We start from the raw sequence: 25,840 nt of genomic DNA, 5'->3' as shown, positions 1-25,840 counted from the left end.
CAGTTTTCAAAAGAAAACTGTTATTGAAGGAGTTAAAAAAACGATGAAAATATGTTTTCAATATACTTATGTTTAAAAAAAAAACAATTTCTAATAAATTTTATTTTTACTGAAAAAATGTGGCATACCTACAAGACGTCTGGCTTCTCACGAGGCAAGTTGTGTATTGAATTTGTACTGTTGAGATAAATTTGTACTCAGCCTTAAAAATAATAATTTTACTAATTGATTCGGCAGTCACATAGTGGTTAAATCTATCCAGTTTTAATTTAAGTTTTACTAAGTAAATACCACTTTTAAAAATAATAATTAAAAGTATTACAATTATTCAAATATAAGCCCATTTTTTTACAATTTATCGCTCGAATCCTGTTAAATTTCAAAGCATTGAGGAATCGTTGATAAGTTGACATTCAACAAGTGACAAATACAAAAAAAAACGTGGAAAGATATCGCATAAAAGAACTCGACTTTGTTAAAGTGGACCAGTGTTGGGTGTAGCTCTTCGAGAGCTCATATCTGTCCAAAGTAAGTCACCACAGATGGGTCCCGTTAGCGCTGAGAGAGTTCTTCGATCGACACGAATATCATTCTCGCGGTACTTGTGTGATCTCATAAAAAAAACACCGCTATTGAATATATCCTGTTCCAGTAATGTGAGACAAATAATGAGAATACCTCTACGACTATCCGTAGTAGTAAATAACATGCGTTTAACGCATATAAGCATGCGTTTAACGCACATAACGCTCACTCCTTTCAAGAACGTCATAAAAAAAAGATTTTTCAGGAGAACGTTTTTAAAGTTTAAAAATATACTACAATGTATTAAATATAAATATCAAGCCACTTATTGAACTTTTTACTGTGCAACAGATCTCTTTAGGTAAAACCTGGAGGTTTTTTCTCCATTTGAAAAATATTTAGTGTATTAAAAAAAAATTAATCAATATCTTTTCTTCAAAATGCAAAAAACAGCACTTTCTACCCTGTAGCGGGTAAATATTAAGTTAAAAATAGGCGTCTTTTGCTGGGTTATAGGACATTTTCTGGGCATTCCGAAAACATGCACAACTGAAAATTGACGATTTATGATTTATGACGTTCTTGAAAGGAGTGAGCGATAAGTGAAGCATTAATTTGTAAAAATAAAGATGGAAATAGACTGAATGCAGTGTAATTAAATCGCACCATAACGTGAAAATTTCACAAGCTAGAATTCCTAATTAATTAAAATCATTTTTACTGGAAATGTAACGTTTTGGTGAGGACCTCCACAGTTAAAGTTAACCCAGAGATGGATTCCTCGTTCCGCAGCCAGCGATCCGGTTTGTGGACCGGCAGCCGAGCGGTTCCGTTAGCGTGTTGGCGTTAGTGTGTCGGTAGGTGAGTAGGTGGCCAGGGAGCCCGCTCATTGGCTGGCTGGCCCACTGACAACCGGAGCACGTGTTGCTAGTGGAGCGCGCACCGTGCGATAAGGCAATTTGAGAGGTAAGAACAAGCGGAGTTCCGCAAGGATCGGATCTTGTACCCGTTCCCTATATTAGGTTTTAAACGCAAAACAACAAACAATAAAGAGAACATGACTCAGTAGTGAGGAATCATTGTATTTTGTTAACAAATCTGGGTTTATCCACTTAGGAGTTATGAAAAATATGAAGGGACTTGAGATTTATGATATACATATACTTATGTCCAGAATAATTGTGAGTAATTTGGGTTTCTCTCAAAGGTCATCAAAAATTAGTTAAGAATCAATACTCGTTCACAATTAAACTAACTTACTAACTAACTATCGAGAAGCTTTCCCGCAGAGGGTAGGCAGAGAGAATAGAACACCACACCAATCTGTCTTTGCAAACGATCTTCGCATTTTCTACATTCATGGATCTCCTCATACATGCCGATTATCCGGCTCCTGACTTGACCATTTTTAAGTATTTAAAATACTTGAAATACTCGGTCTTCCTCTGTTACCATATTCGCGTCATTTTTTCGTTTTGTTGTTCTTCTTTCACTCATTTGCTCCACATGTCAAAACCATATCAATACACTTATCATACTTCCAGCCCTGCATTCTATCCTTACTCTACGTATTTTCCGATTATGTTTTATTTGACAAGTGACTGGGTTTTGTCGTTACCGACATCATCAGGCTGGTCGGATCAATTCCATTATTAACTTCCAAATATTAGAATTGCCTTTATTGAATTAAGTATTTCGAAGAATTTGATATGTACGATATAAATAATATGTATTTTGTTGACACGTTTAATTTATGATTCCCAGAAAAGCCTACATTATTGCATGACATAAAAAAGGTGCTGCGTTAACAATTGCAACGGAAATAGCTGTAATAAAACATTGATTACATCACCCACGTATTTATGCTTAAAACACACAATTTTAAATACAAGTATTACTCCCTCCCTCGACGCGATACGGAGTTATAGCCCAGATAGATCGCATTATAGATACTGAGTGGAAATACGAATTATTAAGAAACAGTCATTCTGCAACAAATTAATCAAATCGTAATATTTTTGCATAATTTTTGCGCCACACTGAGTTGTGCAAAGATAACTTGTTGCCACAACAATGGTTGAAAATAGCACAGAATTGAAATACTTCAACTAGCTTAACATTTATTTGGTGTCTAACACGAACGCTAATAGCGGTAAGTTTAATGCTGTATCAGACAATGATATGCTAAAATTTTGTTAAATTTTTATGCATTTTCTTTGAGATCGCCAGTTTTTTTTTCAAGAGGGTACCCGTGAATAGAATTCGGTATATTTATTTATTTGACTTATAATTTTTAGGGCTCCATAATTTACATTTTTAATATAAAAATCAATCACTGATTTTTGGGTCGACTAAATTGTGTATTTTTATTATTGAAAACACATGAAAATAATATTCGTGACAATTGTTTCGTCTTGTTATGGCATTATTAAACTACTGTAGTTTGATAATGACAGTAGTTTGATAATGCCATAACAATGAGAAACAATTGTCACGAAGTATATTTTTATGTGTTTTTAATAATAAAAAATGTACAATTTAGTAGACCCTTAAAATCAGATTTTGAATTCAATATTTTAAAAAAAGCATACAGTACGCGACATTTTTTAAAATAATTTTACAATGGTGAGAACATATTTATATATTAATATAAATTTTTAATTTTTAATAAATTTTTGTCCGCCTCCGTAGTGTAATGGTCAGCACGCTCAGCTACCGTTCTGGAGGTCCCGGGTTCGATTCCCAAGGGGGGTAAAATAAATATAAGTGATTTTCTCTCTGTAATATTTATTCAATATTACCCTGGACTGGTACCTGAAGCGGAAGGCTGATCACCTTTCCTTCATCAGTAAAACGATCAAGATAACACTGCGTTTATATGACGCAGTGCCCTATGCACCATTGGGGTGCGGATAAGGGTTTAAAATAAAAAATTAAAAAATTTAAAACTCCTTAACTTCCAATAACTCTTCTTTTAAAAATCGTATACTGAATTCGAAGAAAAACTTATTTTTAAATATGAAACGGTGTTTTAAGCAAAAAATTCAATTACGTTAAATGCTACACGGGTTCAAAGAAAATTAATTTACGGGCTATCGATTATCCCGCTTTAAGTGATTGTTTATGAAACGCTTTTCTTTTTACAGTTTGCATTTAGGACATAAGTATTAAGGTGATATTTTTTTATTATTTCAAATATTTAACACATTAAATCGGTTAAAATGTTATCAGTAAGTTTTTTAAAGGGTGTTTTGATTTTCTTCAAAAGCAGGTTTGTTTTAGAATTGGTGATACCGTTTGGTATTGTTAATTGAGGTATTTCGATAAGCCCTGATCATCAAGCAGTTGTTCGGTGAGATTACGGTATATTAGCTGAATTACAGTAACAACGCCACTTGCAAAAGAACTAGTTTTGAAATGAATGGGTGGCAAAATGGTGTCACAGAGATACTAAACGTAGAAGTACATCTCTGCAAGAGAAGATACCGCATCAGGGGCGCAGAACCACGAGGAGTAGTATAAACCAATAAGACACCAATATATGTCTCTAGTGAAGTTCTAGTAATTCAAGAACAATGTTTTAAAATTTGTTCATATATAGAAAATTCAAGAATTTGAGTAGTGTGGTTGTCAATAATGGGTAGAATTGGTGAATGTTAAACGTAAACCAGCCTATGATGGTCGTCAGCCCCGTAAATGCCCAGATTTCCATATTCTTCTTCATCTTTGATTTGATGTCAAAAATAATATAAACCAATTAGACCTATTCAGCATTTGTTGATATTCAGTTCTTCCACATTCATGCATCTCCTCATACATTTTATTTTACCACGTTCGCTCCTTAGGTACAGCTTATGGCCAACACGAGACGTCTCCAAGTCATTCTGTCACGCCCCATTTTTTTGACTTACTCCCAGGTAAGTCTGGCATCCCGAAGTTCCACTCAGTATAGTCGGTGAATGGGCGTCAGCGGTCTTCCGAGACGCCGGAATCCTCAGGGTTGGGAGAAGAGACATGGGGTGTAAATGCTCCTAGGTGGTATTCCAAAGACATGTGCCAACCTGGTTCATCATCACCTTTTCAGGACTTCTAGTATGAGGGGCTGTTGGGCTTCACTTCATTCTGATGCAAAATATTTATGTCTCATTTGACGGGGAATAATCGATATTTTTCTTCCTGACTTCATTCCAACTTATTGCCTTTGTAGGCTGTTGGGGTCAGCTATCCTCGTCCTCAGATTGTAGGTCCTTCTATCATGGACAACGTCACCTAGGCCTTCGTATCATATTATCTTTCTGTAACTCCATAAATTGTTTGGTCTTCTTCTAGATGTCTTTCGAGGAAGATTAACAGCGATTGCCTGGTTCAAAATAGGTTTTTTTGCGTCTTATGTAATAATCGATGTTGGTGGTGTATTCTTCCATTCGTGGTTTGACGAATTTTATCGATTATGCTTATCTCAGCCTTACATTAATTCCTTATATCACCATTCAAACTTATTGATCAACTGTTCTCTCTTCGCCTGATTCTGCTGCTATATTTCGATATCTCGTATGGCAAGGAAGTCTCGATATCTGTGGTGGATTTCCTGCGTCCGCAGTACGACGGTTGGCAATCTCCCCTAATGCAAACACCTAGAATGCTGTAATCAACGGTACATTTTGCTCTTAACCCAGTTTGCCGTCGGCGCGGCATACTGCGCCACGGTTCGCGGTGTGGCAAATTATGTAAGAGTGCCGGTAATCGGCGGCCGCCATTAAAACGTAACAGAATATATAACGTATTATGATTCACGGGGAACAAAAGGCGATGACCGCGTTTCGCTGCCGCAAGATCATGCTGCGGCGGGCGGTGGGGAAATGTACCCGATCTTATTGTTACCATTTTCAATATTTGCTCAGAGGTTCCACTACAGTGAAAAATTAGGTTGACTTGGATTTCATATTCAAATGGGACTGGATATTTATTTACAGGGATGTTTCTTTGCATATTAAAATTAAACTGGCTTTGAAAAGGAATGACACTGCATTGCTTTATATATATATATATATATATATATATATATATATATATATATATATATATATATATATATATATATATGTATATATATATATATATATATCTATAAATATAAATATAAATAAATTGTCCGCCTCCTTCGTGTAATGGTTAGCGTGTTTAGCTACCGTACTGGAGGTCCCAGATTCGCTTCCCAGGGTAGAAGGGGTTGAAAATAAATAAGTAATATTTATTTTACATTCTAATATTTATTCAGTATTACCCTGAACTCGTCCCTGAAGCGCATGAATGGTCACCTTTCCTGCATGTATATATAACACAGCTTTTATGCAGTGCCCTTTGCACCATTGGGTGCGGATAAGGGTCAGAAAAAAAGATATGTGAATGCTTTATTCCCATAATACAGTACCATAAGCACCATAGATAATGCAAGATAAACATCGTCAAAAAATCTTTAGATTTTAAGTTTTTTAAGTTAAAATTTTAATTAATTAGTCTAACGTAATGAGGAATATTTGAAACACAGTTGTAAACATACAACACGCAATACGTTTTAAAGTGATATTAATCAATAAAATCTCGTGGAATATTGGCTCAATAAATACATCAATCTGGCAACATTATGTGTTTCGAAAAATTGTAAAAATTAGCGCGCTGGTACAATACCTAGCTTTGTTACGAAACTGTGTCATGTTCGATTCCACAACAGTCACACTCGCATCGACAGCCCGGTACTCTGTTTCCTCCGGCGAGCCACTCGGAATGTGACTCTTGTTGTGCATTTATACGGGGAAAATAGAATTGATACGAACTTCAGGTTTAAATTTGTATTTCCATAGTTTTTATTTGAAAGGCTTGCTAATCAAAACGCGATAAGTGCATTTTTTTCAAAAATTTATCAAACAAATAAAATTAATATTTTTGTCGCCCGCCCTCCGTGGTGTAATGGTTACCGTCTTTAGCTACCATGCTGGATGTTTATGAAAATAAATATTCGTAACTTACACTCTAATGCCAGGTCATAAGCCCTTGGATGCTCAGACTTTCATCTGCTTTCATAAAAAAGAGAAGAATTATATCAAGTTGACACACCTTTAAAATAAACAAATACCTATTAAATATATGCTAAAAAAAAATTAACAATTAAAATCTATTTTATATCCTAGTGTTTGTGGCGCAGTTTAGTTCAAAGAGTTCTGATTTGGAGTCCTGGGTTCGATTTCTATAATTGCTAAAAATGAAATTATTACAATTGAATATGAAAAACATTTTTTTTGCCTTGGCCCGAAAAACTACGCATTTCTCTATGACAATGGATAAGTGTGTATATAACGTACGTAGCACAGTTGAGCAAGAGTCCAGGGTTTGAAGTCCCGGGTTCGCTTCCCAGAAGGGGAGTCATAATTACCATTGAATGTGAAAAATATTTTCTCTACCTTGGACCAAAAAAACTACATATTTCTCTATGACAATGGATAAGTGTGTTTATAACTTACGTAGCGCAGTTTAGCAAGAGTCCAGGGTATAAAGTCCCGGGTTTGATACTCGGTCATAATTAAAATATGAAATAATTACAATTGAATATGAAAAACATTTTCTTTGCCTTGGCCCAAAAAAACCACGTATGTATTTCTCTATGACAATGGTGTGCATGGTATACATTATTACCCAAACACGTTTGAAATATCCGTTTCAAACGCCACATATAAAGCGTTGCAAAATCGCACTAACGCAACATTTCGCCAGTTTTTCCGATCTCAAAAATATTATGCAGCATACGGCGTTTCAGTTTTCCAGCCGCAATCGTCGAGTCAACGACATCGATGACGAAATTGGCCGCAATGTAAGACTTTTGAGGTTAGCTTGGTGCAATACCAGCTCGCTCGGCTGGCCCTTGCGCCCATCGCCGTAAGGCCGATTATCGCTCGGCAGGATTATTATGTAAACGCGCTCGGTAAAAGGGTTGCCACACTCCGTACCGGTTGCATATTATTGTTGAAATAGACCTATTTTTAATGCCTTTAAAAAATAGCCATTGTAAGCATTTTTACGTCGATTGTTAATTATTTGTCTAGTATTTATTTTACTAAATTCAATGCACATACAAATTGAGCACGCACTTCATAATGCAATAGCGTTATGGCGTAGTTGGGTAGACGTTCGACTGCGAAACTGGCGTCGCGGGTTCGATCCCCGCCAAGTGGAAAATAAATTCAAGAATAAGAATGTGTTTATCGGCTCCACATATATTTTGTTATGTCCTCGTGTATTATAATGATGAATTTCTTTGTTAAATATCATTTTGGTGTTGCTGTTAGTCGATTTAAATATTATTTGAAGCATTGTATTTGCGTTGTTATACGCTCACTCTTTTCAAACAACGACATATATAAAAAAAAAACTTGATTTTTCAGGAAATCAAATGTTTAAAAATATAATCAAATGCATTAAAAATAAATATCAAGGCACTTATTGAACTTTTTACTGTGCAACAGATCGTTTTAGGTAGAACCTGAACGTTTTTCCATTTCTCCATTTGATAAATATTTAGTACATTTAAAAAAATAATGAAGCAACACATTTTATTCAAAATGCTAAAAAAATGGGTAAATATTAAGTTAAAAATGTGCCGCTTTTGCTGGGATACAGTACATTTTCCGGGCATTCCAAAAATATGCAAAACTGAAAATTGACGATTTTTGATTTATGACGTTGTTGAAAGAAGTGGGCGATATGTCATGCGGGCAAGTTAGGATAGGCACTGCTTTTCTGCCTCTATGAAATGCACTCCCCTGGGTGTATCATGAAATAAAAATAAATAAATAAATACATCATACAAAGCGGGCGTGCAAGGGTTGATTAGTTGAATGTTTTACAGCTGTATCTGTTTGTGGGTTAGATTACGCGATAAGTATTAAATAAAGCATTAGATGAAGGTAGGTTATGTACCATTTTGCAATAACGCTCGTTTGCGTCACTCCCTAGTACCGGCGTCGGTCATCTAGCCTCTGTTTGCAACACTGTTAGATTACTAGATCGTTTACAAACCCAAATCTCACAAATGTGATCTAATCGACTCATCAGTTAGGTACTCAAAAAATATATTATTTTTTTAAAAAGAAAAATTAATGACGATTTTTTTCAGATGTCTTTTTTGGTCGTCCTCGTTCTGTTCTCTCATTCACATTCGCCAAATATATTTACTTAGTCATTCTCTTGTTATCAATTCGCTTCATAAGTACAAGAAGATTTTTTTATATTTTTATATTATTTTATATGGTTTCAAAAGCTTATTTAAAAAATTCAAACCCTTATCCGCACCCCGATGGTGCATAGGGCACGACATCAAACAAACGCAGTGTTATCTTGATCGTTAACACACGAAGGAAAGGTGATCAGGCCTCCTCTTCAGGTACCAGTCCAGGGTAATAAGGAATAAATATTAAAGTGAAAAAATCACTTATATTCATTACCACCCTGGGAATCGAACCCCTCCAGAACGGTAGCTGAGCGTGCTGACCATTGCACTACGGAGGTTTATTTTAATAAATTTAAATTAATATTCTAGACATTTCTAATTTTACAATCTTAAAATTTAATAACGCAGTTCTCTGCAATAAAGAGACTAAGCTTTTGTGCTTGGAGAGGGACTTATACTTATTATTTATATGTTTATGTTTGTTGGTAATATAATTTATTTTTATTTTAATTATTTTGTGTGTTTATTTTTTTAAATCTTAGATTAACATGTAAATAATTCATTTAATTATTTTTTTTGCATTAATTAAAAAATATGTATATATTATTGCATGTATTATTGCGTTATTAATCATAATCACTCAATTATGTTCTCAAATGTATTTTTCATTGACATAAGAGTTAAAAATACATTTAAATATATTGATTTTGTCAGATAATATTTGCCATATGAATATTTGAAGATAAAATAACAAATTATACAATCTGGCGATTCGTTACATATATATTTTTTATTATTTATGCAGGTACTAAAATCAGTACCTACATATTTCCCTTCTCATTCGTTATATTACCTAATCTTAGGGTATCCAACCCACTTACGCACGAAGACAACATTTAAGCTTGTAATGAAACGCAGTGGAAAAACGATCAGTTGCCACCAGAGATGAAAATTAAGAATCTTAAAAGATTTTTGCAATTTTCTGTTTTTTGTTTTTAAAGGAAGATTTTACGGAAATTATTATTTTTTTTCGTAAAAATAATTCCTAGAGTTATGTTTATATAATTATTAACATGTATAAAAAGGTTCATTTGTTTAAATCTAAAATTTTAAAACAACGTTGGATTCGAATACACGTATGTTTTTACCTGTGACACATGTAAAACATGATTTTATTTTTACCGCAATGGCAGCGCCATCTATTCAAAGTAATACAAATAATGCATTGCTCATGATGAACAGCATGCTTCTTGACAGCTGATACAATGTTAGTACACCCACAAGTATTGTGAAATAAAATATATGAGAAACGTGTTCTTGCTCTATTTTTTCTTTTCTATTTAACCCACCTGCACATTTTTAATGTTTCAAATTTGTATTTATACTTTTCATGTAAAATAAAATAAAGAATATTTTTAAAAAAATATTTATTTTTTTATATTTCGGGACAGACTTAATTTTTATTTTAACTGTAAATTTATTAATTTTAAGCAATATATATAAAATAAGGCTTATTCAATTGCTACTTATACTTGGGATAAGAGCAGAGGATGATCCAACGAATTTTTATTTTATTTTTAAATAAGACTAAAATACGAATCGTTCTTCTAGCCCCGGTTTCAGTTATTCAATAGTGAGTTTTCCTATCGAAATCCGAAGGCCATCCGGGCGCTGTGCAACACAATATTGCATAGAGCGAGAGACAGGCCGCGTGTGAAACAACTCGGTTTGAGAAATTCGTAGCCAGGTACTCGGGTACCTACCCGGGCTGTTGCGGAATAATCGGGATTATTATTTTGCGTTGCATGCAACACCGAGCACGGCCGTTGCAATCAAACGTCAAAAAAAGGCGGTAAACGGGACGCAGAATTTTCGGCTTTTTTCCAAGTTTTCTTTATGAGTATTTATTACAAATATAAAAATATAGATAAACATATATGTTATCATCTCACATACCATAGTTTTATATATAAAACATGATAAATAACTATGGTTTAAAAGAAATTAAATACAAAAGAGCTATTCATAAATGGAAAATGGAAGTAGGTTGATCTGAAATAGATGAAAATTTGGCCATGTTGTATTTGATTGCATAAACAATTTTCTTGCATTATAATTTTATAAATGAATATTGAAAAATGTGCCTCGGCACGGGAATACTTGGTAAGGGCACATTTTTATGCAATATGAAGAAATAAAGAAATAAATGTTAATATATTATACATACCTATCTATGTTTGATCTGACTATCTTTAAGTTTTTAAAATTCTCGATCATTTCAAGTTTTCCTCGGTCTTCTTCCGCTCATATTTTCATCTACATTCACCCCATACATTTGTTTTACCGTTCTCTCCTCACTAATTCGTTCCACATGTCCAAACCATCTCCAACCACGCTTCTTAATTTCATCGATAGTGTTCATCTCAGCCTTGCCTTCTTTTATTTGCTTCACCAATCGAACATCTATCTTACACCGTTTTGCCACACATTCTTCTGAGGGATCGTATTTTGAGTGCATTCGGTCTACTTTCAACCTTCCTTTGCCAGGTTCATACGCCATTTTAAAAAATTAGGGTTGGTACCAGCACTCCGCTGTGCACTGTGATCCAACTCTACTAAATGTATGACTATAGGTTCAGCTTATGGTACTTAAGAAATTTGTGGTAAATATTACTATTATTTTTATGGATTATTTATGAATAAAATTTAAACAGATATTTATAATCTTAAATAAATAAATTTAAACAAAAGTACATATTATATATATGATAAATAGTTGAGCTTCTCTCATTATACATATAACCGTGAATTGCTCGTAACTGTAAATAACCGATCGAAACTTGTTTTTATTTAGACTGACCCAATGACTTCAATCGAGGAAAAACAAGTCGACAAAAAATGCTATAAAAAGGTATTAATCAACATGCTTAAATGAAGAAAAAAAAGGTATTTAAGCTTAAAATATTCTAAAATCATTTCCCGGTTATATCGTACACTCTCGCAAAAGATGCACTGCATTTGATAGACGTCACGGCATTTTAAGTGTGTTCTGGAACCTTTATGAATAGTTGGTATGGAAAAAAATCCCGAATTATTTTATGTTTCCAACCACCGGTGTTTGAAAATTATAAGGAATGCATCGAAATACGTATCAAATAAGGTTTTTAAGAGATAGTGGTATTTCACAAGTAAAACTTATCTAAAAAATATATAGATATGACCACAATGTGACTGCCGAATCAATTAATGAAATTCTTAATTTTCATATCAATAGACTTCATCTATGTTGAGAAATTAAAAAAAAAGTGATTAAAGATTTTTTAATAATGTTTTTACGTTGTATGTATGTGTATAAGTATGTATACCTACCATATACATACATACATATATATATATATATATATATATATATATATATATATATATATATATATATATATATATATATATATATATATATATATATATATATATATATATATATATATATATATATATATATATATATACGTATTTACATTAAAAAAAGCAAAATTAATGTATCTGTATAATTCCATTGTATTCTTTCTAGTACCTTTATTACAACATAAAATTAAAATGTTTACCCACACACAGGTAATGCGCTTGTGGGATCTTTTTGTTGTATAAATATTAATATAATATAAAAAATTTTGTACTTGTAATTATATTACATTGCGAAATGCAAAAAAATGGTTTTGAACCAGCCAATGATAGGACCTTAGTCCTGTAAATGCCCAGACTTCCACATTCTCCTTCACCTATGCATTTAATGAAATATCAATAAATAAACATTTAGAAGATTTTAAAGTATCCATTGTACATTTTGTGCACACAGCTTAACCCTGACATTTCAAGTAATAATAAAAAAAATATACGCTACACCATATTGCGTAATGCAGTTTTTATGCGATGACGTCATACGTTCAAACATTGTTCACGATGAATTATAGCCTACGGTATAATATTTACAATACACAGTATTACATAATAGGTTTGAACAGTCTGACGCGATTGAAAAATCAATGTTAGGAAATGCATTATTATTTTCGATCTTGTTTATTAGATACGTTGTTTTAGACAAAATAACAACACATTCTTAGAAATTGCTGGAAAAAATAGTTTTAGCCTATTACAGCTAAAATACACATTTTGTACAAATTGTTGAGTAAATGTTAATTTAGCCCTCCTTACATTCATAGCAAATTAATTTTCTCTAAGCCCAGGTAACGTTTGACGTAATTGATTTTTTTAATTTTTAAATTTAAAAAAAAAGGAATAACCAACAAAGCGTCTTTTTTAGATGCTTGTCTGCAGGTAGGATAGTAAGAACACCCAGACCAATTGAAAATAAATCTTTCTTGAATTCATTTTGCAATTGCCGGAAATCGAACCCGCGTCGCCAGTTTCGCAGTCGAGCGCCTACCCAACTACGCCACTGCGCCTATATAAAACACCGTATAACACCTATTCTAGGCATTTTAAAAATTTAAGTTTTACTTAGTAAATACCACTTTCTAAAAATCTACGGTGACACATGTTTCGATGCATTCCGCATGTGTTTGAAAATGATGTTACATACGGTATTTCAAAATGACGCGGAATGCATTGAAACACGTGTCACAATAGATTTTAAGGAAAAGTGGTATTTACTTAGTTAAACTAAAATGAATAATGGATAGATTTTACCACAGAATGACTGCCGAATCAGTTAATGAAACCATTCTAGGCAACTAGAAACTGCTAAAATGCGAATGCTTAGATATGTATTAATCGTTAAATCAATCAGATTTTTTTAATCTACTTAGTTGTATTTTACTGTTAAAAAAACATAAAAAATAATATTGTGACAATTGTTTGAAAATTCCATAACTAGGCGAAACAGTTGTCACAATATTAATTTGTATGTGTTTTATTTAACAGTAAAATAGAACTTTGTAGACTCAAAAATTTGTGTTTGATTGAACAATTAAAACATAAATTAAAATGGAACTCTACAAATTAAACGTCAAATCAATAAATAACTTAGATATGTGATTAAAATGTTCTTTAGGCACTTAAAAGTATTTTAATAAATAATTTATTTAATCTTTTAATATGAGTGTTCATAAAACAATTGATGAAATATTTTAAAAATTATAAGCATAGGTTTTTGTCAACGCCAACCCGGAAAATCGTCGAGTGTAAAAAACTTGTTGAATGTAGTACACATACAATGTTCATATATCGACCTCCCGTTATGCTTCGAGCTATTTATCACCGTTAGCGTACTTGCATGGTCTTATGAAGGTCACTGGTTCGATATCTGTACAGCTGTGCATCTGAAGGGAAGACAAGTTTAAAGAAATAACAATAAACATGTCGCGGTTGCAATTCAAAGTCAACATGCCATACATTTAAAGGTAGAATAATATTTGATTACATAAAACATCATATTCCATATAATTGATTGATTCGGCATTAGCTTATTACACTCTGTTACAAATAAAGGTCAAGTAATGAATAATTTAGAAAATTTAGAAATACACAAAAATTAAAATTAAGATAAAACGTTCATTAATAATATACTCTATCAAAATACGTCAATATTATTATCAATGTTTCCTTTTACCGTGATCACCTTGCCTTCGTGTATTTAACGATCAAGATAAAACCGCGTCAATACAATGCAGTTGCCTATGCACTATTGAGTGAAGATAAGGGAAGAATATATGTATATATATATGTATATATATGTATATATATATATATATATATATATATATATATATATATATATATATATATATATATATATATATATATATATATATATATATATATATATATATATATATATGTATATATATATATATTTATATATATATATATATATATATATATATATATATATATATATATATATATATATATATATATATATATATATATATATATATATATATATATATATATATATATATGAGGTAATATTTTTCTTTGTAAATTGGGTGTAAATAATATGTAAAGTGGGTGTATAATAATAAAATAAACAATGTGTTGCTTTGTAATTAAAGTTTATAATTAAAGTTTATTCTTAATTTATCTTTATAATATTTTTTCTATCTATCTATCTGATTCTGACAGTTCAGAATATATATTTTCCTATCGGAAGTCTTTTGTTTTATTCTGTGCGACGCATGCGACATCTGGTGGTAGAACTGTTTTATGTAGGTACTATTTGTAAGTACTCAATAAAATGTATAGGTAGGTACCTAGGTATTTTATTATATATATATATATATATATATATATATATATATATATATATACATATATATATATATATATATATATATATATATATATATATATATATATATATATATATGTGTATATATATATTTAGATTTATGTGTGTGTGTGTGCAGATATTCTAGAATATGTCGCTAGAGGTCGACGACCTAACCTAGCTAGATTGGTGTAAAAAACACTTATATAAGCATTGTTTTATTGTAAATCTTCTACTTGACTGTAATATAATTTTTTTATGTATCACGATCTGCGTCAAACGATAAAAAATGACACGTGTAAAAATAACACATTCGTTGAATACGTGGGTTTTTTATTGTTTATGCAAAATCAAGTAAGAAGCTGTGATCTTTGAATGGGTGGGGTATTTTTGCATATTTTTGTCATCTCAACATAGACGAAGAAGAATATGGAAGACTAGACATTCAATATTTATCATCTGCTATAAATATTTTTCTGATATTTGACATCTCAACATATATGAAGAAGGATACGGAAGTCTGGGCATTCACAGGTTAAATGATCTATCATAGGCTGGATCAAATGATCACTTTATACCCATTGAGTCTTTGCTTAGTAAAAGGTTTCCCCATTCCAACATAGGTGGCTGTTGTGTTCTCCAATGTACTATGTCACGAGTATAAACAATATATTTAGAAGTTCTAGAAATTGGGAAGTGTGGTTGTCAATCACGGGTATAATGGTGAATGTTGCACGCGTGTAAAGTGATTATTTGACCACCCTATGACAGGTCGTAAGCCCTGTACATGCCCAGACTTCCGTATTCTTCTTCATCTATGCTGAGATGTCAAAAAATAAAATAAATTATTCAATATAGTAATATTGAAAATATCGATACAATAGCAGTATTGTCCGCCTCCATAGTATAGTAGTTAGCTCGCTAAGCTGGAGTTCCCGGGTTCGATTCCCAAGAGTGTCAAACTAAACATTAGTGATTTTTCAGTAAAACATTTAGTTAATATAACCCTGGACTGGACCTGAAGCGCAAGACTGATCACCTTTCCTTCGTGTACTTAACGATCAAGATAATACTTATTATATGCGATGCAGTGCCCTATGCACCATTGGGTGCGGATAAGAGTTAGAAGAAGAAGAATTTCGATAAAAAATTGATAAATATCTGCCATTGTAATATACGAATATTTTAAATGTTTTATTGAAAATGGACTGTTCCATTTATTAACAAAAAAAATTAAAACTTGTTCCGTTTTCGATTCAAACAATAGAAGATGGTCGATTTTGTTAACCGATCGAACAATGCACTTATTGTTCTAACAGAAATCTAGAAAAATATTTAATTTTTTTTAACAAACGGATTTCATAAATGTACTCATTATTACAAAAAAATATGTTAGGCAATACTTCACGGTAAAAAATTGACACGGTCCCATAAAACATAGAGCGCCTTGATTACAAAATAATAAAAAAAAATAAAAATAAATTGTGTTTTGAATATTGAAAGCATTAACTTTGTGGATCATATTGATATATTATTTCGAGAAATAAAAATACTTTGTGTTCTGATCCACTCACATTTTTATTTAACCAACTAGTTTCGGCAACAACCTGTTGCCCTCTTCTCTCGAAATTTCTCGAAATAATATTTAAAAAATTGTACTGACGTGTATTAAAGACAAGGTGTATAAAATACTTTTAAAAATTAAAATTTTATGCAGCATATTCCTTGTCATTCATCGTTCATCTTCTTCTTCCTGGCTCCATCCTAACTTATCGTCTTTGTAGACTGTTGGGGTCAGCTCTCTTCGTCTTTAGGTTGTAGGTCCGTCTATAATGGACAACGTCTCCTAGGACATGCCTTCGAATCATGTTATCTCTCTGTAGCATCCATAAATTCTTTGGTCTTCCTTTCATTCATCGTTCACTTTGTTTAATACCACTTAAAAGTTTCGGAAATACCGTTCCATCATCAGGTCAACTGTAAGTCATTTTCGTAAAAAATCACTTCTAGGATGTAACATGTGTGCAAAATAATGGAGTTTATTATCAAGTGACAGCTATTTTGACTTTAAAATATTTTTATTTTAAGATTTATAAAAAAAAATATTTTTGGTGGTTAAAAACTAAGTAAAACCTAGAATGTGAAATATTTCAAAGTGGTCAGGTTAGGAGTCAGGAGTCAGGAGATGCGTAAATTTGGAATGAGTAAATGTAAGCAGTTTGGCGTTCTATTCTCGCTGCCTACCCCCGGAGAAAGCGGAGAGATGGATAGTTAGCTAGTAAGTTATTACTGAATTGAAATAAATTGAAATAAAAAATTAATATAGTTATTTTTAGCTGGCTCAGGTGTTTCTACACACCGACTGCAGCAGTTGTAATATATCCACATACACTAGTATAAATAATACAATCTACGTTTTAATCGATTGCATCATTCACCTGTCTTTATCACTATATACATATAAAAACGCGATGCCTAAAATCATAATTAATAGTCTGTTTACGAAAATTCTTTCCAAGTAACTATTTAAAAAAACAAAGCACTTCAATTTTGGGAAAATATTTTTCCGAGCAGTTCCGACTAATAAATGACGTGGAATCAGCAAGAACGGTGCGCAATTTTCTAAGAATCGGTATTTGAATTGTGCGCAATTTTATTTTCCTTGCAAATTGTTATATAATAAATACTTGCGATATACCTAATAGTGCCTTTGAAACAATTTATAAATACAACTCTTTAAATAGATATACGGAAATGACGCAGTTTATATTATGAGAAAAATATTAATTATAAACAACTTGTTACATATTATATAATTGTCTGTCCGGCTCCGTAGTGTAATGGTCAGCACGCTCGTCGTCCGTGTGGATGTCTGGGTTCGATTCCCAGGAGGGGGGTTCAAATAAATATAAGTGATTTTTTACTCTCATATTTTATTCAATATCACCCTGGACTGGTACCTGAAGTAAAAGGCTGATCACCTTTCCTTCATGTATTAAACGATTAAGATAACATCTGATTATGTAAGACGCAGTGCCCTATGCACCATAGAGGGGCGGATAAGCGTTAGAAGTAGATAAATTTATGCAATACTCGTTAACTCTATATAACTTAAATATGATATTAAAATATTTTACCCTACATATATATCATTAAACACGAAAAATCAAAATAAAGTAACATTAAAACATTTAAAAAAATGTTTTAATGTTTTAATGTTTATTAATCTTCTGCAAATCATTAAAATAAAAAAATTGGTCAATTTTTTTCATTTAATGATTTGCACAAGCCAAATTTATCTATGACTTTATGTACGGTCAATTTAATACGTATTACATCATATTCGTTAGTGTTCCTAACGACCGATAGAGCATTTCACCTGATGTTTTCAAAAGACGTTGTCCGTTTAAAAATAGAACGCGGAAGAGAAATAACGAAATTTTTCTGTGACGTTCCGAATTTCCCGCCAATGACCTGTGGATAACGATCACGCTCGAATTTGTAAATGGAACGAGCTCCATTTTTTTCGCAATTTTAAAATTAGAATTGACATCTGTCAAAAAATATAGAATTATCAATAAACAATTAAGTATTTTGTCTATGGATATGATTTAAATATTTAAAATAAAATCTTTTTTTAAAAGTAGAAGCGTTAAGAACTGAAAAGTCGTAAATCCACTTGATTTGAGTAAACTATAGCTCTCATTACTTATGCGGGAGACAAAAATAATAAAACGCCATACTCATCTATCCCATACTCTAAGCTTTCTCTACACCCACACATGCCCTCCGGTTTCGTTGATTTAGACATGACCATTCTGACTTATTTGGTCATGTCAAGTATTCTCGCACGCCCTTGTTATATTCTGCCATTTAAGATATACTCTCTTAGTCATTATATCGTTATCCATTCGGTCCACGTATCCAAACCACCTTAAAGTGATTTATGAAATATTTTCAATTATCCCTAATTCAGCCTTACATTATTCTTTAACTGCTTCTAAGATGAATTGTATTTATTATAAATCGTTATATTTTTATGATATAATACAATACATATATTAAAAAAAAACAAATACAAAAATATTAACTGTGAAAATTGCGACTCAAATAAATAGGCCATTGATTTTTCATAATAATCTATTTTGAAAGCGCGTTTATTAGTTCGTGACTGTTTAAACCCTTTGAACATGGCTCGTGGCACAGTAAACAAAATTGAAACATAGGCGTTAAAAATTAACGACGCGTTCGGAATAGGACATTATGTTAAGTCGTATAATCTAGTACTACGCATTTGAAATTTAACAAGTGTTAACAGAGTCTCGTGATTTTTATATGTGTTGTCGAGAAAAACTAATGACGACCTAACACTGATGTGGGAATACTTTTTTAAATCACATAAAAATATATATATTAATTATATAAGAGGCAAGTACTTGATAAAAAGATCCAATGATTTAAAAAAAATGTTTTAAAATCAGTGGTCCTTTTCGGGTTCAATCTAGAAATAAGTGTGTCTTTTTAGGGTCACTTTAAAAATAAAGTGGACTTTTTGGGTCACTTCGAAAAATGGACTTTATTGTTTTACGGAATGTGTTTTGCAGTGGGATGGACCCAGACAAGATGGTCCGATGACATTAGGAAAGTGGGTGGGTCCTGCACTGGAAGAGAGTTGCATCCAACAGACAACTGTGGAGGTCCAAGAGGGAGGCCTTTCTTCAATACTGGACCACAAGAAGAAGGCTGAAGAAAGTAAGTAGTTTTTTTCTCAGCCCTGATATATATATGTATATATATATATATATATATATATATATATATATATATATATATATATATATATATATATATATATATATATATATATATATATATATATATATATATATATATATATATATATATATATATATATATATATATATATATATATATATATATATATATATATATATATATATATATATATATATATATATATATATATATATATATATATATATATATATATATATATATATATATATATATATATATATATATATATATATATATATATATATATATATATATATATATATATCCTAAACTAACCTTGATTATTCAATAAAGCGTATAATTAAATGTTATATGTTTATTATGTGTTATGAATTATTTCCTATTTTACATAATCAAATAGGTATGCCAAGTTCTTACGTATGTGCTAATATCACTTGTCATACACTGGCGCCATCTACATACAGAATATGAAGATACAAAACGTACCGAAAAAAAAACACGTGTACATTATATCTAGATTCAACATGATATGGTATACGATATAGGAATTTAAAAAAATTTATGTGGGTTTATTTAGATAACGTTGCATCGAATCAGTGAAGTACTCTATGCACCCATTCTACCACATTCCTCCGCTCTTATCCTCACCCAATGGTGCATGGGATATATATATATATATATATATATATATATATATATATATATATATATATATATATATATATATATATAATAATTATTATTATTATATATATATTTATATAAATATATATATTTATATATATATATATATATATATATATATATATATATATATATATATATATATATATATATATATATATATATATATATATATATATATATATATATATATATATATATATATATATATATATATATATATATATATATATATATATATATATATATATATATATATATATTCAATTTTCAATGGGCACACATACTCTTGTCTTATGTTATAATTTCAGTCAAAATATGTTACATAACAAAGTAATACAGTTCTGATGAAATAGTTCAGGTATATTGGTATTGGGTGAGAAAAAAACCGGCCTTGAAAAACATAGATCTCGTTGCTTGAATTAGTAATAATTAAGGCTCCGAAAATATTACGTAACGTGGTAACCATTCCCAGTAGAAGGTTTCGGAGGTGATTCATATGATATTTCAATAAACGTGGTAAAGCCATGCTATGGTTATTATACAGATTTATACAGATGTATAAAGCTAAAGAAGAAATATCTATAAATGCCAGAAAATGCGGGCATATACTTATATTTACTTCTTCTTTTATGCCTCTTCTTTATTTAGGACTATGTCCTGTCATTCTGCAGTCCGCTCCGGTAGGTGGACTAAGTAGTCCAAAAATGCAAAAAAAACGTTTTAAAAAAAAATCTCCCTTACTGTGTTTTAAGTTTGGACAGCTGTACTGGGGTTGATGTCGGTTACGACAAAACCACTGGTCAAATAAAATATTTATGGGAACAAAAAAATTTGGTTGTTATTTAATTATATTTTTATTTTATTTAGTATACTTATTTACATTTTTATTTATAGCACAATATATTTGAATCATTTATACATATGGAGAACTTTTATATTTCGATTTGCTGTGCCTCTCTATACTGTGCTATTTGCTGTGCTCTTGTGCTTGGAGAGGGACTTACACTCGTGGTTTAATATTATATAATAGTCTTTTTTTTGTATATTTTTTCAAGATTTAAATGTAATGAGCTTTTAATATTTTTTTTTTTTATCATCTATTTTTTAAAATTTCTTTAGGGAGTTTATTATATAAAATACATTTCCACCAAGAATTGTTAGTGCAAAACTTAAACCCTTTATGCGTTTTATAAATAGATTCGATTAGTTCGATTGCAGTCGTTGCAACCACCTTTTGTTACGAGTATTATTACCTTCTTATTGTACTCACACTTCCTGCTTCACAGTCCCTTATAGAAAATAATTAAATAAACAGTTGTAATAGTTATAGATAATGTTAATTTTCAGGACCTTGGCAATACGGTTGCACGTAATGGTTGAACACAATGTCACTTCCTATGCTGTCAGTTGGCACCGCGCTTCCGCGTACAGAAGGAAGATGTTTATAATAAACAATATAATTTATTTATCAGATATTTTTTATAAATAACTGCTCCTTGTCGGAACGACGAGGCCGCCACTGGTTTTCGCGGACAAAGGAGAGGAGATATAAAATACCGTTCATAAGAAAAAGACAGACATATTTTATTTGACAGTTATGTCTTTTTTGCAGCATTTTTAGTGAGTCCAAATGCTTGTTCACAAATCTGGATTATCTCCAATTAGGAGATATTTTTTAGATTATTTTTTTGATATCATTATATAGATGAAAAAAAAACATGAAAGTTGGAGAGATGATATAAAAAGCACACATATGACCGTTTTCTATTTTTTTACAACATTTTGAGTGTGTGCAAAAATGCTTGTTCGCAAATCTGGATTATCTCCAATTAGGAGTTATTTTTTACATATTTTTTTTGACACCTCAACATAGGTGAAGAAGAATATGTAAGTCTGAGCATTTACAGAGCTTACGACCATAATAGGCTGGTTTAATCGATAACTTTACACACGTGTAATATTCACACTAGACCACTTAGATCACTTAAACTAGCCTATGACTGTCGTAAGCCCTGCAAATACCCAGACTTTAAATTCTTCTTTATCTGCCTTGAGATGTAAAAAAAATGTAATAATATTGAAGAGAGAGAGAGAAAAATAATAATAAAAGAAGAACTTTGTAAGTGGAGAAAACCCAGATTTGTGAACAAATATTTGGACACACTTAAAATGTTGTGAATTTCAATATTCATTCATTTAAAGTATTTTGATTTTCAAACTCCGCCAAAACTTTAAAATAAAGCTATGCGGTTTTTGAAAATTGCGGAATGCAAATGAAAATTTAAAGATGTAGAATGCATCGAAACACGTGTGACAATAGATTTGAAGAAAAAGTGGTATTTACCAAATGAAACTCAAAGTAAAAATGCAAATATTTTTACAAGGAAAAAAAACGATAAAAATACGCAAACTCGATTAATTTAGATTCAAATCTCGCACGTTGATTCCCAGAATTGGACCGATTTTATTATTAATTGTCATCATTACACCGAAATGAGTGGAGGGCGTCCTTTGGGAATGGTTACCGGAAAATCATCGCACGTAAATCCCGAAAACAAATACATTTTCCAGGAATTTATCCTATCCATTGTCACGAATTTCGAGTGAGAATATTTTGACAATTTGCCACAAAATTGAACAAGTGAAGGCTAATGAAAACCTTTGTGAGCTGTTTCATTTATTTATTTGTTTATTTTAACACGTAACATATCGCTCACTCCTTTCAAGAACGTCATAAATAAAAAATCGTCAATTTTCAGGTTTGCATATTTTCAGAATGCCCAGAAAATATACTATATCCCAGGAAAAGAGGCATATTTTTTAAGTCAATATTTACCCGCTTCAGGGTAGAAAGTGTTGTTTTTGTATTTTGAAGAAAAGGTATTGTTTAATTATTTTTTTAAATAAACTAAATATTTTTCAAATGGAGAAAAAACCTTCAGGTTTTACCTAAAAAGATCTGTTACACAGTTAGAAGTTCAGTAAGTGGCTTGATATTTATTTTTAATACATTGTTTTATATTTTTAAACGTTAAAAACGTTCTCCTGAAAAACCAAGTATTTTGATTTATGACGTTCTTGAAAGGAGTGAGCGATATATGGTACGTCACATATAAAATATTCCCGATGAGTAATTTCCATGACTCATTTTGGGACATGGGATAAAGAATTTATATTTATAATTGATATTTTAAAGCGACAGACATTTTTATGTGAATTACTGAGAAGAAATGGTAGGTAGTTTTAAATAACGTGTAATTGAAACATACATGATTAAAACATGAAGTTTTCAAATCACGTTTGTATAATATAATAAAAATTTAATATTATTTTTGCGTCACGGATTTTTAAGACGAAAACAAAAAGCTTAAAATGCAGAAAGTAAAGTGCGCGAAACAATATAGACTATCGACATAATGCATTTTGCATTTTTTCTCTAAGTGAAAAGTGACATCTATGGCCGATGGTAAGAACAATATTTTTAATCAGTGTTATGTTTTAAATTCAGGTATCGTTAAATCATAACAATAAAAATAAAAATATATATACATTTTTCGTGTAAATTTTAAAATATGATATAAGGAACGTTACACGAAAAATCTTAATGATTATAAAAAAAACTTACGGACGTTTTAAAAAGCTAAACTGTTATTTTTAACAGAAAATTTATCAAAGTCGCATATATATAAGTTTTAATCATTTTTTGAAAAATTTCTTTAGTAATGATAATTTTCCTGGTATAATAGATTTTAATAGATAAATTTGTTACTAGTTAGAATAATAAAAATTATAATTGTTGACTTAAGTAATACATTGTAGGTAGGCAGAACGAACATTATTTCTCAGAAATATAAAAGTATAAAAAAATTGTTATAGATTTTTAAAATATGTTTTAAAAAATCTTTTGATACACAAAAATAAACTTTTAAAATTAAAAATTGCTTTGTTAAAAAATAAATTTTAATATCCATTTATTTTCGACAACAATACGTCATCGCTGAAAAAATTCTCGTAACATTCAACAACATACGAAACGATTTATTAATTATTTAATCAACATCTGTTTTTATTTTTTATTTTAATATTTTAATTTGTAACGCATTGATTCATTGTACTAACAAAGTTAAATAAATATTTAATTTTAAAACAGATGAATACTGATTGATTTATAAACTAAATGAGCAAACAAAACAGTTTAAAGAAATCAATAAAATGATTCATATTATTTATTTTTAATATTCAAATTATGTACCTCTGATATCACATTCAGTCAATAATTTAGGATAGTCAATTATTTGACTAGGCGCATTTATACTTAAAAAATTTGCAAAAAAAAAATTAAAAAAATATATGATTTTTTTTATTATTTTTTTATTAAGTATTATTTTTTTCTTACCTCGTCTCCTTGACACCTGTATTCCAAGTCTTCAAAACTTTCCAACATTCAAACTGTGCGCAGTATTAGCGGTCATACCGCTAAGAGACAGAATCCAAAAGTTCAATGTCCAAAATGACGAACTCGTATTGTCACAGCCCACTTTAAATCCGAAAAAAATTGTCACAATTTTTCTTCTTCACAAAGGTTGATTCTATCGAAATTCAGAAACAAAAGCACTCGAAACTTTTTCAGGCGTAAAAAATGTTGATTTTATTTATTTTAAAAAAATCACTTTCGTAACGTATAAAGTATAAGTAAGTCACTGAAAATTTTTCTGAAATTCTGTCACAAATTTTCACAATAATCCAAATCGATTGTTTGTTTTTTCAATATTTTTTTTCACTGATGAAATCACTAAAAGTTTTTTTTAAATTTTTATTTTAATGCACTTTTTTCCAAAATTGTATGTTCCTCCGATTGGAGTTTTGGCTATGCAACCTTTATAAACACGGTGAAATATTCAGAGTTTGTTGAGACAGACGTCCTCACTGAACAGCGTCTTTGCAAAGACTGAGTGCGCGGAGCGGATTCGAGGTCTACCGAACCGTTTTACTACTGTTTTGGTTTCAGGAGCGGTCTTCTGTGAAACGACCGCCAAGTACGAACTTCGAAACGAGACTGAGCGATAATCGGCACGGTCTGGCGTGCCCGCAATGAAAACGTGCATGGAAATGTTTTCCACGAAGGGGATATCACACAGAGAGTTGTTTATGCGAGGCTGAGGTAGCCGGTGGTATCTTCACGCCCGTTGCTATAGGGTCATCTTATTCAATGAAATTTGAAGACATTGACATATAGGATAAATAATATGAAAAAAAGGATTTCTTTTTTATTAAATATCAGTAAAACAGGTTGAAATCTGAAATCAAACCAAATTTCAAAACACAGCATTTCTAAAAGT

The 25,840-nt window shown here is 30.9% G+C and overlaps 1 protein-coding gene across 1 annotated transcript in view; it reads right to left on the bottom strand.

Annotated features, from left to right (window-relative positions):
• Positions 1-25,559, bottom strand: part of vri (nuclear factor interleukin-3-regulated vrille) — a 49,140-nt gene extending 23,581 nt beyond the window's left edge. Inside the window, exon 1 of the mRNA XM_088264095.1 lies at positions 24,898-25,559. Coding sequence (XP_088120221.1) covers positions 24,898-24,945 — 48 coding nt within the window. The 5' untranslated portion in view covers positions 24,946-25,559. The remainder of the gene's footprint in view (positions 1-24,897) is intronic.
• Positions 25,560-25,840: the final 281 nt, after the last annotated feature.

Source organism: Brachycentrus maculatus, unplaced genomic scaffold (assembly GCF_059751285.1).
Source record: "Brachycentrus maculatus isolate JH-2025_06_01 unplaced genomic scaffold, ASM5975128v1 h1tg000216l, whole genome shotgun sequence".
Classification (NCBI taxonomy): domain Eukaryota; kingdom Metazoa; phylum Arthropoda; class Insecta; order Trichoptera; family Brachycentridae; genus Brachycentrus; species Brachycentrus maculatus.
The sequence above is the reverse complement of the archived record's forward strand: the minus strand, read 5'-3'. Positions and strand labels throughout refer to the sequence as shown.